At 46.3% G+C, this 19,271-nt stretch overlaps 2 protein-coding genes across 11 annotated transcripts in view; one reads left to right on the top strand and one right to left on the bottom strand.

Moving 5' to 3' along the window:
* Window positions 1–1,912: 1,912 nt before the first annotated feature.
* LOC126999841 (histone acetyltransferase KAT8-like) lies at window positions 1,913–6,699 on the bottom strand. The gene is made up of 9 exons (XM_050862885.1): window positions 6,469–6,699; window positions 4,951–5,062; window positions 4,494–4,623; window positions 3,905–4,123; window positions 3,528–3,758; window positions 3,307–3,401; window positions 3,015–3,164; window positions 2,667–2,840; window positions 1,913–2,077 (listed from the first exon to the last, which is right to left on the bottom strand). The coding sequence occupies exons 1-9, from the start codon at window positions 6,668–6,670 to the stop codon at window positions 2,035–2,037; spliced, it is 1,356 nt and encodes a 451-aa protein (XP_050718842.1). The 5' UTR covers window positions 6,671–6,699; the 3' UTR covers window positions 1,913–2,034.
* A 1,857-nt stretch (window positions 6,700–8,556) lies between these two features.
* The window catches only part of LOC126999840 (serine/threonine-protein kinase Genghis Khan-like), a 130,922-nt gene continuing 120,207 nt past the window's right edge, over window positions 8,557–19,271 (top strand). For 9 of the 10 annotated variants that reach the window (XM_050862880.1, XM_050862882.1, XM_050862879.1 and 6 more), the window contains exons 1-2: window positions 8,557–8,696; window positions 16,900–17,962. In XM_050862880.1, coding sequence (XP_050718837.1) covers window positions 17,587–17,962 — 376 coding nt within the window. In that variant the 5' untranslated portion in view covers window positions 8,557–8,696; window positions 16,900–17,586. The remainder of the gene's footprint in view (window positions 8,697–16,899; window positions 17,963–19,271) is intronic. The other variant, XM_050862876.1, reaches the window with a different exon arrangement.

Below are 19,271 nucleotides of genomic sequence, written 5' to 3'. Positions count from 1 at the left end.
CTGCTTCTTTTTTACCTTTTTTATTTTCCCTTCCTCGATCTTCTCCTCCAGTCTTTTGTTTCCCTCTTTTCCTTTCCTCGATCTTCTCCTCCAGTCTTTTATTTTCCTATTTTCCTTTCCTCGATCTTTTCCTCCAGTCTTTTATTTTCCTATTTTCCTTTCCTCGATCTTCTGCAGTCTTTTATTTTCCTATTTTCCTTTCCTCGATCTTCTCCTCCAGTCTTTTATTTTCCTATTTTCCTTTCCTCGATCTTCTCCTCCAGTCTTTTATTTTCCTATCCTCGATCTTTTCCTCCAGTCTTTTATTTTCCTATTTTCCTTTCCTCGATCTTCTCCAGTCTTTTATTTTCCTATTTTCCTTTCCTCGATCTTCTCCTCCAGTCTATTATTTTCCTATTTTCCTTACCTCGATCTTCTGCAGTCTTTTATTTTCCTATTTTCCTCTCCTCGATCTTCTCCTCCAGTCTTTTATTTTCCTATTTTCCTTTCCTCGATCTTCTCCTCCAGTCTTTTGTTTTCCTATTTTCCTTCCTGATTTTTTTTTTCTTTTTTTGGTATTTCGTTGGGGCACCTTTCCACTCCCATGGCACCGGACGGGTCTCGAACCCATACGTTCCAGCAGCAGAAAAAAAATTAAAAAATCAATCATTCTTAGCCACCTTTTTTTCTTTTCCTCTTTTTCTTTTACTTCTATATATACAGTCCTTTATTTTCCTGTTTTTTCATTCCTTTTGTCTCCCTTTTCTCTGCTTCTTCTTCTTACATTCTTTTAGACTGATTGATTGATATTCCTTTTAATTGTGAGGCTCCTTAATTATGTAGTTAGTTAATGAATTAGGTTAGTTAATTGGTAAGTTTGAGTAGCTAGAAAAGTTGGGTCATTAGTTAGGTAAGTTGTTAGGTCAGTAATTAGGTTAGTTAAGTAAGGTTAGCTGGTTAGGTCAGTAATTAGGTTAGTTAACTTGTTAAGTCAGTAATTAGGTTAGTTAACTTGTTAGGTCAGTAATTAGGTTCGTTGGGATTCTGAGGAAGATTAATGATCTCATCCACACATATATATAGAAACTACTTGAAGTCCACTGCAGAACATAAGGTAGGCTATTTATTTCCTTTATTGCCACATATTTCTACTTTGAGTGTTGTTTTTTTCTCTTCCATCTTTTTATTTAGTTCATTTGTGTGTTTCAAGGCTTTATTTATTGTGCCAATGAACAACTATTATGGACAGAGGAAACTGGAAATGAGTAGAACAGATAAAAGTGGATGATATAAAAAAGTTAACATCGAGAAATAGCAACAGGCAAGACATTTTACAGGAGAGAGAACAACAGATGAACAGAAAGGGTGTCAGACTATAAGAAAAAGATGCTATATGTACAATGTTCGTGGAATGAAGTCCATTTTAGGATTCTGTTGCCAGTTCGACCGCCAATTAGGTTGTGGGTAGGTAGGTAAGGAGACGGTGTTAACCTGATAATAGGCGGTCGAACTGGCAGGGCCGCACTCATGGGAACTCCAGAATCTGCCACACCTAGAAAGGACTTCATGGTACGTATATCGTATAGGAAAGGGGAGAAATGCTCCTTTTTTTCTGAGATTTGAACCTCTCTCTTTCACCGTCATGTTTTTCCTCTCTTCCCTCCTCTTTACTCCACCTTCTCCCTTTCTCCACTCTCCTTCCCCTTTCTACCTCCCTCACTTCTTTTCCTTTTTCCTTTTATATCTCCTCCTCCTCCATCTTCGTCTCCCTCGCTCTTCCTTTTCTTATCTATTTCCTTCTCCCTCTCCAACTCTTCCTTCTTTTTCCTTTTCTCTTCCTCTCATACTCCCCACCACCTCCCTCTCTCTCTCTCTAATTCATGCAATCCCTCTACAAACAAATTTCTTAACTGGACGATGGCTAAAAGAAACATAAACGGAATAGATTTACTCCAAATGTACACAATAATCTGTAAATAAGGGAGCATGTCTAAAGCATGTAAAACCAATATGATTCTCCTCAGGTTTGTTGTCAGATCCTTTCCGGTGAAGACTTCATTTTCTCTTCTGGACATGCTGCCGTTTAGGGGGGGACCATCTGAAGCACAAAAGAAAAAAAATGAGATCTTATTTAAACTACTTAGGTAAAGCACATTTTTGGAGGAGAGGGGTGAGATATAAGGGAAATATATAACTGTTTTTGCTCCTGTAGGCTGCCCTCCCAAAGTCCAGTTTTATCCTGCTCTCTGGTACACCATGAGAAGAATGATCAAGGACCAGAGTTACTGGGACTGCAAGTTCAAGAGTTTCTGAGCCTACAAGTTCACTCTCACATACTCCAGGTTTGGGGGTTGGCTAATGCAGATAATCCCACACTTTGAATATAGACTCTGAGGTCATCTTGCATGCCATTTGCCTTATACACCAAGGACTAAGAGTTACTGAAGCTGCAAGTTGACTCCCAAGTACTTAAGGTTTAGGGGTTGTCTAATGCAGAGAATGCTACACTTTGAATAGAAATTTTGGTCATCTTGCATGTCCTTATACACCAGCAAATATGATAGATCTGATAGTAGTATAAATGAAGCAAAATCTTGTGGTGATGCAATTTTTCCATGATTCAAGAGTCTAGTAGAGGTACCTGCATAATATTTGTCAACGATCTTTGCGAATACATATATTATTACCTTAGTAGGGACGTATCAACTGTTAGTCTTGGTCGCTTAAACTGAGCCGAATTGATGTATTCTTCTACCAGCTTGGGTGTAACACAGATCACATGTTGCCCCTTCCAGTACTTGACCAAGTTGATATTTTGTAGTGTAGATATGATATCTTGCTGGGTGATGCTGGTCATTTGGCTGAAAAAAGGGAATAGTAGAACCACATCACTTATGAATTATGATACACTGATATCACAAAAAACAAGTCTTAAAAGTACTAATGCTTCTATGACAAGCAGATCAATAAGTGCAACAACAGAAGCATTGCCTATTACTGTGTGGTGTTTATTTAGAACTAAGGTGCTGAGTTACCTGAGGTCCTTGATTGAGAGTGTGCCCTTGAAGTCCCTTAGAATCTCCAGTAGCACCCAGGTCCAGTATGAACGGTAGGAGAGCTTCCCCAAGTCTGACAAAGGCTTCTCTGGGCTTCCCACGACACCTTCCAGCTTACTCAACTCATAGCTGTGAGGGAATTGTTACCAATGTAATGAGTCAATCTTTCTAGAGTATGTAATGTTTGTTGGAATTTACTGCACATATCTTTTACTGTATGTGGCATCTGAAATTGAAGGCAAAATGTGGATAAAATGGTCAACCAACCCACCTGAAGGCAATGAGCAGCTTTCCATAACCTTTTCTTTGGAATGGAGGGAGAGTCATGATGCAGGCAACATTGTTTCCATCAGGTGACTCCTTCTCCTGCAAATGCAAGGTTTACATTCAGGATGTGATGAAATTTACAAACTGTTATCATGATATACTGTTTCTACTTTCTACTTCAGTGGCCTCTGACCTATATCACTAAACTTCTGGAGCAGTGCCCACCTTGGAGAAGCAGCCCACCAAGTGAGCGCCTTGCTTGTCCACCTCACACAGGATGTAGAAGAGGAAGGGTTCAACATCAAAATATAGTGTTTTGTGGTCAAGGAATAATTTGGCCAGAAGACACAAGTTTTGACAGTAGATTTTGTGGTCTGCCCCATCTACTTCATAGATGCTGAGAGTTCCTTTCCGGTAGATGTCCCGGCCAGGTGGCTGTCTCCACGTGCACTCACTCTGGTGGGGGAATGGAAACGTAATTGAGCCCAGAATTGTTAGGGATTCTTACCTTTTACAAAACCCCGGCTAATAGCTCCCTGATGCATTATTGGAAGCACTATTATACTGTATTATACTATGCCCATGTTACTGTGTGAACTTACCAAATGATATCTGTAGGTCTTCTCCAATCTCATGTACTTGAGGCAGTACTGGCAGATATACAGCTTGGGCACCTTGCCATACTCTTCTGGGTATGGACTGAAGTACCACGTGTCAATTTCAAATCTGCCGATCTGTATTCTGTCAATGTACTTAACCTTGGTGATCGCTTCGTGCTCCTTTTCCAGCGCTGCCGTGGTGGGGTCCATGTCAGCATAGGTCTGGGGAGAGGGAAGCAGGGCATATATTACACCTACCGGCCTGATCTGTTTTCTGTCACAGGTAATTTGACTGTTTGCAGGGGAAGACAGTGTGGTACAATATTTGAGAAAGTGAATCAAAACATGCGAGGACTGGAGTACGTAAGAAAGGGATATATAGATAGAAACAAATGGAGGCTTTTGCTGTGGCCAACCCCTCAAGGGAGTTCCAATGGGCAGATGTCAAATTAAATTGTAAATAGAGTTTTACCTCAGTATGCAAAATGAATGGAAAAGAACCATATTTCAATAAGACTGAAATTGTTTGGGACTCAAAAGCATGACATGACCTCCTATTTCTTAAGCTTTAATTGTCCGTGTCAAAACATACCTTTTGAACGTGATTAATTTCATCGTGTTTTCTCTTTTGGTTTCTCGTTATCTTTCGTCCCGCTGTCTGATCATTGAGAAGGTCATGGCCTGCCTTATCTCCTCTCTGGTATAACTCAGATAAGTCAATCCTGAAAAGATAAACAAGCAATATCAAAAGGTCACATTAAATTAACTGTATTATAGTGTGCTTTGCCAATACTGTCTTGAAGAGATTTGAAAGGTGACTGATGACTAGATGGAATATACAATTACATCCTCTTCTTGCTTAATTATTAGACAAATGAAAAATACATAATGGCAAGAAGTAACTAAGTCATCAGCACAGCAGTAGGTCATCCCGTATGCAGCTGACTTCTCTGGACTGTTTTCACATATCCAATGATTAGTGATTATAAACACACGCACAAAGCTTAATAATAAAATTCACACGAGTATTGTATCTGTCCATGCCATACCTTTCTTTAGTGACCCACTCATCCAGGCGGCGGTTGAGGCCGTCGTAGTGGACATAGTACTCGTCTTGCAGGTCGATATCATTGTAGCGTGTCTGGATGATCTCGGCCGCCTCTGTGGAGTGGGGAGATTGTCAGCATCATCCAACTCTGTGTTACTTTCTGGTGCTCAGTCTGGTCTTAATTCTACAGACAAATATTTGGAGAAGAATACTGAAAATAATACTCTACTGTCTATATCCTATAACATGGTTGCCACACTTTACGGAGTTCTACTGTCTCAAGTATATTAACCCTTTCACTCCAGCGATGCTGACGTCGGCGTGTTATGAACCTGTACAGGTGCCCTTCACTCCGGCGACGCCGACGTCGGCGTCCGATGGCGTCACCGTTAGTCCTCTCCTAAACCTCTTAATCCTCTTCCTTTTCCTCTTAATCCACTTCTAAACCTCTTAAGCGGAAATGGAAGAGGATTAAGAGGTATTTAGAGGAGGATTGAGAGGTTTGGAAGAGGATTAATCCTTTTCCATTTCCTCTGGAGCCTTTCCATACTGTGATGCCGACGTCTGCGTCACGGATGGAAAGGGTGAAGATCCAGATCCAGATCCAGATCAATATTTGCCTGTGGTCTTGTCAAGATAATAACAAATATTCCAACAACAGAAATTTCGGTTAAGATTCGTTTTAGGTCCGCGCCAGTATCTCATTACCTACCTTATGAAACATCACTATCTCTTCATATATCTTTTCTACAAACCTTCAACAGTCATGGAAATACTTTGAAAATCCAATTCAAGGACTTTTTTTTACTCCTGAAAATAGGGGATAATGTTTACGAAAGCGCGTCGCCTCCTCCGGCGATGGCCGCGGCGACGCTGCAGCCGGTGTTGCGAGAAATACCTCCTTGCTGGAATAAGTCACATATACATGTTGGGGGGGTGGTCCAGGGAAGGGCGTAGCCCCCCCCTGGTTAGAAGGGGGGGTCGAGGGGGGCGCAGCCTCCCCGTTAGTAGGTTGTAAAGTTTGGTTGGAGTAGTTTAAATATGCTCCCCGACCCTAAACCCTCTGTGAGCTATTTTACGGCTGCGGCGGCTGCAGTGTTGCCGCGGCCGTCGCCAGAGGAGGCGACGCACTTTCGTAAACATTATCCCCTATTTTCAAAAGTAAAAAAAAGTCCTTGAATTGGATTTTCAAACCGTTTCCATGACTGTTGAAGGTTTGTAGAAAAGATAATTGAAGTGATAGTGATATTTCATAAAATAGATTATGAGATACTGTCACGGACCTAAAACGAATCTTTACCGAAATTTCAACTTTCCTCCAGCGTTCACGCCCCCCTTGGAAATTACTAGCGTCCACCTAGGTGGGCGTGCCCCCAGTTTAAGAACTACTGAATCTACACTGAGTACGGCTCGGTAAACTGCCTCACTCATGTTTAAGTGCGTTAAATCTAAGGCGCAGCTACACTGAACAAGAGGCTGTGGGGGCGGGGAGGCCCAAAAAGGGGCGGCCAAGACTTACGCCAGGTGTCCTCGGCGCGGCGAACCATGTACTGCTCGCCTATGTTCAGCTTGATGTCGTCGCCGTCGCCTTTAGCGTCATCCCTCTCCTCCCTCTTTTTCTCGTTGTCTGGGAGGAGCAGGGGTTCATTTTCCTTGTCCGCGTACCCGCCATCGCCGTCATTTCTAGATATGTCCGCGAGCTTGGCGTCCCCGTCAGCCATTATTTGTTTATACACTGAACTTGAGCATGATCTTGTTAGCACGAGAGATTTAGAATTTTTCCCCACATTAGGTCTTTGTAACGGCGATTAAAAAAAAATATATATATATAAAAAAAACATACTGATCAGACAATAACCCGCATACATCAAACAATATATTGTAAAGTAATAATGAGGAGCACGAGCCTATTGAAGAGAAGGCCAAACCCAAGGAAATAGTCTCATTCACCAAACCTCGCCAGTGAAGGCTTTTACAATGGTAGTTTAGGGAGTGTTTTGTTGTTCAAGGCGATGTCTAAATTACTGGAGGTAAACAGTAGGGCCGGTTCTCGATAAATGGGTAAATGGGGAAGTTAAACTCACACCCCAGGGTCAAGGGTAATGCGACGGAGATGAGCACGGAGGCCACGCGCGGCTACAGGGTACACCTACAACTCCACAAGGCTGCTATGGGGTTCTCTATCCTCTTGAAACCATCTCGTGGATCCAGAATTTGCGAGGGTTGCCTACAAAAAAAAAAAAAAATGTCTGCGCAGTAAAGTAACTATAATTAAGTATCCCATGCAGTACAAGAGCTATTTAGCAAGCTATTAATAAGGAGTAGGTTTGCCTTAAAAGAAGGAATAAGGTCACCTACGCCACAAAACCCACACAATGCGGATCTTGACTTTGAGGCTTTTCACAATGCAGCTTTAAGGATGGAGACCGTGTTAAGAGACAGTAGTAGTAGTAGTAGTAGTAGTAGTAGTAGTAGTAGTAGTAGTAGTAGTAGTAGTAGTAACCATAGTGTTTGTGTTATTACAGTCATATATATGGAAGTAGCCTATATATTCATGCATTCCTATACTATTCATCGCGGTCCGTTTTCAAGTTCACCCAAGGTCATGGTAAGGATTCATTAAAAAGAGGCCCGTGTAATATATTCGATCTCTGCTTTTATTGAATTTAAGTTGTTGTATAATTGCTTGTCGACTTGAATATATACGGATGTAGGTAATTAGGTTTTGTTTTCTGGCGCGGCTTTCCAGTTTTCAGCGGCTGATCCCACTGGGGGTTGCTGTGAGGCATAAACGAGCTACATTAGATAGCAACGCATAGTGCAGGTGATATACCTTGCCGAGGCTGCCATACAGAGTGGACGCCGTCACGTTTTGCTAAATAACCTATCAGTCAGCCAGCACGCGTACAGGGCACCCCACCCCCTCTGTGCTTCTCTAACCCCTTACAGCTTTATATTATGACGTTTTAACTTGTTGCCTGCTCTAATATCATGAAATATATCCTCCACCAGCAACTGACGCTTCAGATTTTCCCATAAGATCCGCCCAGTGTTACCAGATCCAAGTTGTCAAATTATATGCTAGACTCGGATGAAAGAACACAAATACTATAATTACACCTACAAAATGAGGAAGTATGGGATTTACCATGTATATATCCACCTTGATAAACTAAGCGTGTCATCTTATGCTCTATCCCTACTGAGGCAGGTTATAGAATTACTTGACGCAGTGTGGAGTGAACTTAAGCTAGCGGCGGAAAATAATGCTAGATATGGTAACGCTGGAGCCGCCCTAACCATAAAAAACACCCAGAACGCTGGTTTATATAAGATCCGAATCCCTATAATGTGTCACTGTATCAAGGCAACAAAGGTCTGGTTTTAAGTCATTTTTACGTTACTTTACACCATTTTTACACCTTAGAAGGCAACTAGAGGGCTTTGTACTATGTGAGGAGAGGCTGCCGCGCCGGGAGTGTGCCCATGAGGAGGAGGAGAACGATAAAGGAGGTGGGAGGGGAGGAGAAGGAAGGACTTGAATACCTCTATATCTGCCATTTGTTGCTGCTCTTTTGTTAGACAGGAGGATTGTGGGGTGACGGGCCGCGCCATCTATTGCGGGGGTTCAAGGGGCCGCCAGTACGAGGTTGGCCGCCGGCGGGGTCAGTGTACAGTGGTTCCGTGTCTCCGCTCCGAACTATGGAATATACCTGAAAAACCACGCGTTATTCCGAGGGCAATGGGGTGAGTGCACTGGAGGGAAGGTTGAGGAGCTGAGCCGCGTGTTTTGGGGGCGCGGGCATGGGGCAAACCGGGGATTTTGACCGAAAACTATTGATTGCGACCCTAACCCAGCTGTAGTTGTCAAGCCTCATCTTGCCACCTCGGTCTGTTTTTTCGTCGTTTTTATGTTATTCTAGGTCAGTTTTACCCCTCAGAAGGCGACTACAGGGCTTGGTGATGTGTAGGGAGAGGCTGCCGGTGCGGGAGACTGCCCACGAGGAGGAGAAGGAGGAGGAGGAGCGATAAAGGAGGTGGGAGGTGAGGAGGAAGAGAGAGACTTCCTTTCCCCCTCTTCCTCCTCCTCCTCTTCCACCTCTCGCCACGGGCCCACCAAGTTCATCCTTCCTTCCTTCCTTCGCCTTCCTATTAGTTCGCCTAGGCTGTGTGTGTGTGTGTGTGTGTGTGTGTATGTGTGTGTGTGTGTAGATTGATGTCCATATACGTTACACGAGTCATTATTTATATTTTGTATGTTTGTTTTCTTCTAATTGCTCGTCCTCCTCCCTCCCCGTGTGTTTGTGTTTGTGTGTGTGTGTGTGTGTTTAATTGTTTATATTTACAGGATTGTGTCAGCTCGTACGTAGTGTCCTGTCTATTGAAACTATTTTGTGATTTTTTTTCAAACTAATGCTTTTGACACACACACACACACACACACCCACACCCACACACCCACACACACACACACACGACTTCTTTCGGTAATTATTGATTTATCCATTGATCTATTGCTCTTTCCGGAAACCTGAATATTCTCACATTTTTTTGTATTTTTTTATGTAATTCTTTTCTGTGGCCTTTTAAATATGAGAAAGTACAATGTGTGTGTGTGTGTGTGTGTGTGTGTGTGTGTGTGTGTGTGTGTGTGTGTGAAGCTAAAGGAAGAGTGTGAATGTATCAATCTTAAAAATAATCACAACCATTATTCGTATTAAATATGTATTCCTTATTGTGTCTCCCCTGTGTGTGTGTGTGTGTGTGTGTGTGTTCCTTATCAGCAAGAGTGCCATTCGATCTTGCACGATCAGGATATAAATAAATCACAGTATTGCCATTGCTGCTGCGAAAGTGTGTGTGTCTGTGTGTGTGTGTGTGTCAGCTTTAGCAGACCACCTCACACTGGCCGTCCATAGCAGTTCTAAAGCTGCCTTGCTCTTATTAGTAACTCCCCCAACTAACGGTGGCTTTGCATATTAAACACTACGTAGCTCAACACAATTTTCAGTTCATAACAACTTTGATTTAATTTACATGTTCGTTTGTACAGTTGTTAGTCGCGGTATCTATCTGTATCTATCTATCTATCTATCTATCTATCTGTCTGTCTATTTATCTATCTATCTCAAGAGTACATACAGACCACTAAACCTTTTTGTCGATATTTTCAGGATATTTTACAGACGCTTTTTTTCCCCACTTCGTGTTAATCGATCCTCTGATGTTTGTTATGCCATCAGGCTGTGAGTGTCGCCCTGTTGTTACTCAGTCTATCATTGCAGAGGGCTTCAAAGGGTTATCGTATTATTGGAAACCGTGTGTGTGTGTGTGTGTGTGTGTGTGTGTGTGTTAGTGCCTTATATAAACACTCATATGAAGGGTAGGGCTTACGAATGGGTCGTTTTGCATACTATATTTGCTTCATTATCACATCTGTTACTCATGTCTGGAAGCTCAGTGACAGTAGCGACTCTTTATGTAATAGTCGTCGTGCTGTGTGATGGAAGGAATAGTGAGTAGGGGTGCATCGGTAGGAGAGAGGGAGTGGTGATTGTGATATGGTGACGGAAGGAGTGGTGTGTGGTGTAGTGGATGGGGGTGCATAGAAAGGAGGGAGGGAGTGGTGATCATATATGGTGGGGGGAAGGGAGAAATGTAATGGTGATGGCGTGCGATTAAGTGGAGAGCTCGTGTATAGTAGTGGAGTTCAGGGCAAGGTGGACTTTGGTGTCACTTCCACAAGTTTGTAAGATTCCAAACCAAACACAAAATAATTAGTATACAACAAAAATTCTATATGTACAGTGTTTGGTATTGATTAAGTAGAAATTCAGGAAAATCACACAGGAAATAATGACAATGATAATAATAATAGTAGTATTAATAATAATGATATGGCGTTGAGTGGAGCACATGAAGATTAAGGGGAAGAATATAGATTGTTTTTGACGATGATATATGACACTTGGAATATGGAATTGCCTCATATAGTGAAGGAGAGGAAGCATGTATGGTGTGCTGCAATGGTGGGGGTGAGGAAGGAAACTTACGTACTGCAGTGAAGGGGTGTGTTAGGGGGGTGAGGGTGGAGTATGGAAGGAGGGAGGGGTGAAGGGGGCGGGGGGTAAGGATGTGTTTCTGCAGTGTAAATGCGGAGAGGGAAACGTGTGTGTGTGTGTTGGAAGGAAGGAAGGAGAGGAATGTGTAAGGTAGGAAATGATCGTGAGAATAGTATAGTGAAAATAATAGATAATAATGATAATAGTGAGATATGTTGCAGGGGAGATGGAGTTAGGTGTTGTGTTGTAATGATGAAGGTGGAGAGGAGAGATGTTGCACTGGTGAAGGTGTAAAAGAGGAAAATTTTGATGTTAGTCATGGAGGGAAGTTTTGTGTTGTAATACTGGAGGTGGAGAGGAGGGTTGTGTTACACAGGTGAAGGTGTAAAAGAGGAAAATATTGATGTGTTAGTCATGGAGGAAAGTTTTGTGTTGTAATACTGGAGGTGGAGGGGAGGGTTGTGCAGTATTGTGTTGGGGATAAGATTTGTGTTGTTGTGTTGCATTGGTGAAGGTGTAGAGGAGGAAAATAGGGTGTTGCAGTGATGGAAGTGAAGTGTTTGTTGTGTTGGAGGTGGGGAGACTTGTGTTGTATTGCAGTAAGTGGGGTGGAGGGAAGTGCTGTTGTGTTGTGTTGTGTTGCAGTGATAGAGGGGAAGGGGAGAGTTGTATTGCAGTGCTAGGAGTGGTGGGAGGTGTTGTATTGTTTGTGTTGTGATACAGTAATAGAGGTGAAAGAGTATCATTGTGTTGTAGTGTTGCAGGGGAAGGGAAGAGTATTGCCATGTTGTGTTACAGTGTTGCAAGTGAATGGAAGACATGTATTGCAGTGAGTGTTGGAAGTGAATGACAGACTTGTGTTGCTCTCAAACCTTTTTCTTCTTTATCCTTCGTTTCAACCTCTCCCTCCTGTCCTTCTCACATACGATTCCCTTATCTAATCATATACACCATTACAAACTTCCATACACACCAAAATACCTACACACACCTGTATACACACTTCCCCACCACACACCATTACATTTCGAGGTCGGTGTTACGGAGGTGGCGGTAAATATTGTCACGATATGGGAGAAAAAAAATCACGCATGAATATAATGTGAATCACCTAACCCAACCTTACCCTTACTCACCTTTGTATAAAAACACTTAGGTAAGCTATATAGGGGAAGCGAGGTGTGGCTGAATGCCCAGCCTCCCTCCCCATACAATCCTTCCTACAACTCACCCTGCCAGACTGCATGGTTGGCTGACTGACTAAGAAATTGACTGGTGTATAGTATGACTAGCAAACTGGGTGACTGGCTGGTGACCTTATGACTGACTGTATGGTTGACTAACTGACTAACTGGTTGATGGATTAGCTAACAAACCGGCTGACTGACACTTGACTGGCTGACTGACACATTGGCTAGCTGACTGACAGACTGACTAACTTTCAACTAATTATCTGTTTTGGTGGTTGATTAAGTGAGTGGCTGAGGTCGGGGGTCTTCCCAGCTGTTAGGGGGCAAGGGGGGGCTGGGGGGACAGGATGTGACTTATCAGCTGTACGGGGGTAAGGTTTCGAGGTGCCTCAGGGTAACGGCAAACAACGTGAGCGACACAGGGGTCCGCCGGGGGTGGTGGGGGGCGGGGGTGAATAACCCGTTACATGCCCAGGGGTCAAGGAGACGGAGATGTTCACTGGGGGTACGCGCCACGCCTTTACTTTCACCGCGCGCGTGTGTGTGTGTGTGTGTGTGTGTGTGTGTGTGTGTGTGTGTGGATGGAGGGCGGGGAAAGGAATGGAATGAAAACAGAGAAACACACACACACACACACACACCTGGGGAACGAAGAGCAACGTTAATAAGGGAGGTGGAGTGATTCAGTGGTGGAGTGGCTGAGGGAGTGATGAATTGTGGAGTAGCTGGAGGAGGAGGAGGAGGAGGTGAGGCATAGTGGCAAGGGAGTATTGGAGTGAGAGGTGGAGTAAGGAAAGGAAGGTGGGGTGATGGAGTGTTAGCGAGCAAGCAGGAGACGGGGAGGTGGTAGTGGTGGATAGTTGAGGTGGAGTATATACTTGGAGGTGATGGTGGTGAACGTGGTGGTGGTGTGGTGACTATGCTGATGCTCGTTCTTTGAGTGATGCATCAAGTGTGTGACATCATACTTGGCTCCAGGCATATACACACATACACACAAACACACACCTAGCCAGTCACCCATCAACCCCCTCCCCCATCTCTCTCTCTCTCTCTCTCTCTCTCTCTCTCTCTCTCTCTCTCTCTCTCTCTCTCTCTCTCTCTCTCTCTCTCTCTCTCTCTCTCTCTCAGGGGAACGGCTGTTTTATATATTTATTTGTTTGTTTTTAAAGCAATGACTAATCCTCGGGTCGGACAGGCGAGTTTTTATACTTGTAGTTCAGGGAGTGGTGGTGGAGGTGGGTGGAGGGGTGGTGGTGGGGTGGGAAGAGAGAAGTGTTCGGTTGGTGAGGTGAGGTGAGATGGGGTGGAAGAAAGAAGTGATAGTGGTGGTGGTGGTGGTGTGGAGCGAAGGTGATGGTGGTGGTGGTGCAGGTGGTGGTGGTGATGGGGTGGGAAGAGAGAAGAGTTCGGTTGGTGAGGTTAGGTTAGGTGGAGTTGAAGAAAGAAGTGATAGTGGTGGTGGTGATGGTGGTGGTGCAGGTGGTGGTGGTGGTGACTGACTAACAAACAAACAGGCCATCTGGTGGAGATAGGAGACGAGTTAGTGGGGTCAGATGAGTGAATGTTATTGTGAGAGGTGGACAGGTGGGTGAATGTGGAAGAGGTGGGAGGGGGAGGTGAATAAACAGGTGTGTAGAAGGGGAGGGATGAATCTACCTGGTCATAACACACAAAATCATAGTTACTCATGTCATCCTGTCTTCATATTTACTTCTATCTAACTATACTAAACATTAAAGTCCTAGATCCATATTCTTTTAACATTCTGGCTGCAAAGTTCACCTATTAGACAAGGCTTTCGTAGGAGCTTTGAACATTTCCCTGGGTATAGTTTTATGACCCTGGTGATAGTCTGACCCTCCTCCTGTACCATCAAACTATACAAAACACTCGTTACAACCCGACTGATCTTCTTTTTGCCCTTCTTAAATAGTTGATGTGATAGACCCTGGTGATAGTCTGACCCTCCTTCTGTACCATGAAACCAAAAAGTCACTCATTACAACCCGACTGATCTCCTTTTTGGCCTTTGAAAATAGTTGATATGAGAACTGGAAGCGTTTGAAAATACCAACCCTAGATATTCCAAGCCTTCACCACCATCAAAGAGCTCATCCCCTTATTCTCCATCCACTTTCCCCTTCTCTCTCCTACCCTTCCCTCCCTCTCTCTCTCTCTCGTTTCCTACCTTCTTCTCTCCTTCATAATCCTCTTCCCTAACTTGTCCTACCCTGTTCTATCTCTCCCTCTCCTTCACCTTTTCCCAACCTATCCTTATCCTGTTCCATCTTTCCCTCTCCTTCCGACCCCAAGAATTGCAAGCTCGTGTGGATGTAAGTGGATGCAGTGGCAGGTGGTGGAGACGGGTGGAGACAAGAGCGGCGGTGGTGGTGGTGGTAGAATACAGGTGGAGCCGATTATAATGAAGAGTGACTGGAGGCGTGGGGAGGCGATGGCCACGGGCGGACATTGGATACTGTGGCGGTGTGTGTAGAGGGGATGAGGACGTGGAGGAAGGGAAGGGGAGGATAATGGGATAGGGGTACGGTATATAGGAAGAGGAGGCTAGGGAGGTAGGAGGAGGAAGGAGAGAGAAAGAGAGGGAAGGGAGACAGAATAGGGAGAAGAGAGAGGGGAGAGAAAATATGAAAAAGAGAGATAGTAGGGGAGAGAAAGAGAGGGAAGGGATAGGAAGAGAAGGAAATAAAGTAGGAAGATAAAGGGAGGGTAAGATAATTTAGGAAAGAAAGGAAGAAGATATTAGGAAAAGACAGGGAGGGAGGGAGGGAAGAGGGGAGAGAGAAAATGAGGAGAGAGTGTAACATTAATAAAAGACAACTCCTCTCTTACCTTCCTCCCTTCCTTACCCTCCATGCTTACCTTCCACTGTTATGATGGTGAAGGGAAGGGAAGGGGAGGAGAGGGAGGATGAAGTAAAGAATGGCACACGACACCTATATTCCCCCTTCCCTCTCTCCCTTTCTCTCCCCTCTCTTACCCATAATACCCAATGCAGTTAAGGTGAATAGGGGAGGGAGGGAGGGAGGGAGGAGGTACTACATCGCTACATCGAAGCCATACTTTCTATCTCCATTATGTTGTCAGTTTTGATGCTTCGTCAGTGTGTGTGTGTGGGGGGGGGGGGGTGATGCTGTTGCTCTGAGATGAGGTGGTGGTGTGGATGCTGCAAGGAGATAAGATGTTTGGGGCTGATGCTGAGTGGAGATAGGGTGGTGGTGATGTTGGTCTAAGAAGATGAGATGAAGGTGATGATGCCGTGAGAAGACAAGGGTGATGGTGAGGCTTACAGTAGTGATGGTGATGATGATGATGATGATAGTAGTGTGATACAAAACTACAAACTGTGACGAAGGTTGTTTTAGCATGACAGATAACAACACACAGACGGGTTAAGTTTCACCACAGAGGCACCGCGACCAGAGGAGGGGAAATGGAAGGCGTGTTTGCTTGATAAGGCGTGATTGGTGGTGGTGGTGGTGGTGGTGGTGGTGTTTGTATTACGTGCCTGATTGACGTGGTAAAACAGAAGGAGTGGTTGTGTCTTTAATGGAGGGACACACACACACACACACACACACACACACACACACACACACACACACACGGTAATGGGATACGTGTTCCTTGCGCCTCGGTGTTAATATTGTAATTCTTATGGCGGGGGGCTGGCTGAGGGGGGGCGGGGGGAGGAGGAAGCACGGGCCAGGAAAGGAAAAATTAATATGTACAGTGTGTCCGTGCGTGCGTGCGTGCGTGCCGGCAGGAAGGAAGAGCCTCCAAGAAAGTCTGGGTAGTAAAGTTTTAGGGAGCGGCAGGCATCGGGGAGGAGGAGGAGGAGGAGAGACTCGACACCTGTTTGGCAGCAAGATTGTGTGTGTGTGTGTGTGTGTGTGTGTGTAGCATGATCTTTAGTGATGGTGTGCTCTAGAAGGCCTCATTTTAGTGTGAGGAGGAGGAGGAAGAGGAGGACTTGGCAGGGAGCGGAAGGATGTGGAGGAAAGGAGGAAGAAAGGGAGGCAAGGTTAATCCATCCAGGTGCCTCACGCCCCTGGTGGTGGTGTCCTTGGGCGTGGTGAGTGTCGCTGTAGTAGGTTGGCACTGTGCTGTTTGTTCCCGCCCAGTGCCTCCCACCTGTACCGTGTGAAGGTGGCTCCCTCCCTCCCTCTCCTCCTCCCATCACGATCACTATCATCACCACTACAATTATGGTGGAGGTTGGTGGTGATGATGGTGATGTTGTGTTGGTGTGATGTGCGTTGATTTTATTTAGTTAGTGGTTGCGGTTTTTCCTTTTTTTTTATATATATACTTTTATTGAGGGCAAGGTCGAGGGCGTGGAGGGGAAGAGATGTTATAGGCTGTGGGTCATTGCTGTTGTTGTTGTTGTTTTAAATGATGATGGTTTTATGGGTAGTTGGTTTTCTTTTTCTTCTTTGTCTTTCTACTTTTTTTTTCTTATTGATGATGATGATGATGGTTCTATGGGTGTTTTCTTTTTTTTTTCTTCTTTTTTCTTCTTCTTTCTCTTGTTGTTGTTGTTGTTGTTGTTGTTATTATTATTATTACTTATTTTATTTTTAGTTTTAGTCGTGAAGAACAGAGTATGAGTGCCTAAGAGGCTTGCCACTCTAACCTCTTCTTCTCTCCCTTCCCCCCTTCCACCCTGGGCTGCAGCAGAGGTGGTCCAACACAGCCCGGCGCCACCCAGGGAGGAGCAGCAGACGCCGCCACCGCCACCACCACCTGCAGCAGCCCCAGTGCCCGTGCTGGGGGGGACTTGTGACGAGGGGGGCGCCAGTGTGTGTTGTTACTCCTCTCCGCCACCACCACCACCACTGTTACTACTCCTCATGTGCCTTCACCCACGCCCGACGCATTGCTCACCCACCACCGACACTCCCGCGTCCGTCACCGTCAGCCATCATCACCACCAACGCCAACACCGCCGCTTCCACAGTCGCCGTCGCGCGGAGCTGAATTAAGAGTAATATTAGTGATTTGTCTTGATTGGAAAAGGAAAAGAGAGGTATTTATTTGAAAGCGTTGCGTGCGAGTCTGGAGTACTACTAGAGCCGCTAGGTGAAGGTGGTGGTCGGGTCCACGGGTGTTGCTGCCGCGGGTGTGTCGCTGGCTGGCTGGTGGCGTCCGGCGGTGCAGCGTCGCGTGTGTGCGTGTCGGCTGCCTGGGGCCATGCCGGGCAGGTGACGTGCACGCCCACGCCTCCTGTCGCCTACTGCCGCCCGCCGCCCGCCGCCTGCCGCCCACTCCGGCCTCACATGGCGCCTTAAGTGAAACCAGTTCTTCCGTGCATGCGTGAGTGTGTTGACAGTATTAGCTAAGGACACCACACCCTCCCTCCCGATGATGGGTGACGGGCAGGAGGACGCGGGGGGAGGAGGAGGAGGAGGAGGCGGAGGAACTAGTAGTGGAGGAAGTGGAGGGGGAGGAGGAGGTGGTGGTGGTGGTGGTGAAGAGAAGGGGACGGTGGACCTCGTGGCCACCACCTCTGCCGGCCTGGCCGCCAGCAGCGGCGCCGGCGGCGGCGGCAGCGGCGGCGATAGTGCCGCGGAGCAGCGGCTGCAGGAGATGGAGCGGCTGTTCCTGGCCGGCCCCGGGGAGGCGAGCGGCCAGTCATGCTCCGTCGAGACGCTGCTTGACGTGCTGCTCGTCCTCTTCGATGAGTGCACCAACTCCTCCCTCCGCCGCGAGAAGACCGTCTCGGACTTCATCGAGTATGGTGAGTACAATGCTGCCTTTAGTTGTGTGTGTGTGTGTGGGGGGGGGGGTACGCAGAGGGATTGAGGTTGGGCTTAGATTGTACATTGTCATTCTTTAGATGGTTGTGATTGTTTCCCGGTGTGTGTGTGTGTGTGTGTGTGTGTGTGTGCGTGCTGTAAGACTGGGGGATAGAGTGGTGTAAGGTACGGGCGTCATGGTGCCATGTAGCCGCGGTATGACGTCAACCGTACCACGGCCCTCGTTGACCCCGGCGGGCAGGGCAGCAATAAACACGCCGCGCCTGCGCAATGTGCAGCACGTGGCTTGTGTTTGCTGCCCAGTGGCCGTGGCAGCAGCTCCATCATGTTGCCCCGGTTGCACACCGCTGCCACATAGCCCCGACCCTGGGTGTGTTGTCCGGCCTTGGCTGGGCTCCACAGGTCACGCGTGTGTCCATCACAGGCGTGGGTGCCCGAGGCAGTTCCCGCCGCCCTGCGCCACGCACCGGCCCTGAGCCGTCCTCTCAGCTCGCTGATGTACGGGCCATCAGGAGGTGTTGAGGTGCGCCAGGTAATGAGTTGGCCCGCCGCGTAATTGTGCGCCGCCGTGGTGCACCAGATAAATAAGAGGCTCCTATCTGCGGCCAGGCAATAACAGTCACCGCCACGGGCCGCGCAGCATGACGGAGGGCTCGTTACCATCACCACACACACACACACACACACACACACACACACACACACACACACACACAGGAGGCCACACTTATCCACACAATAAGTAATAACACTGCAAGAGATTCCCGCCTCCCACCTCCACACCACCTCCACACCACCACCACCACCACCTCCACACCACCACCGCTCCCACCACTACCTCAAGAACAACAGCAACACCAGACGCTCACGTTCACCCGTTGCCTATATATTGCATGCAGGTGACGGGTGTGTGGTGAGTGGCCCGGCGCCCCCCACACACCACCTGCTGCCCCCCCCGCCCCCCCGTCTCCCTAGCCTAGCGTGTCTGAGTGCTAATTAGCGTTATCTTGAACCTCCTACACACACACACACACACACACACATATATATTGCTCTCTCTCTCTCTCTCTCTCTCTCTCTCTCTCTCTCTCTCTCTCTCTCTCTCTCTCTCTCTCTCATGCTGAGAGAGAGAGAGAGAGAGAGAGAGAGAGAGAGAGAGAGAGAGAGAGAGAGAGGGTTAATAACAAAGTTTGTCCGTGGGAGTGTGTGTGTTGGGTCAGCAGTGTTGTTGTTGTTGTTGTTGTCGTTGTTGTTGTTTTCTGTACCTAAAAAATATGAATGGAAATTATT

This window comes from Eriocheir sinensis, chromosome 17, assembly GCF_024679095.1.
Source record: "Eriocheir sinensis breed Jianghai 21 chromosome 17, ASM2467909v1, whole genome shotgun sequence".
Lineage (NCBI taxonomy): Eukaryota > Metazoa > Arthropoda > Malacostraca > Decapoda > Varunidae > Eriocheir > Eriocheir sinensis.
Note: the sequence above shows the minus strand (reverse complement) of the source record. Positions and strands in the feature narration are given on the sequence as shown.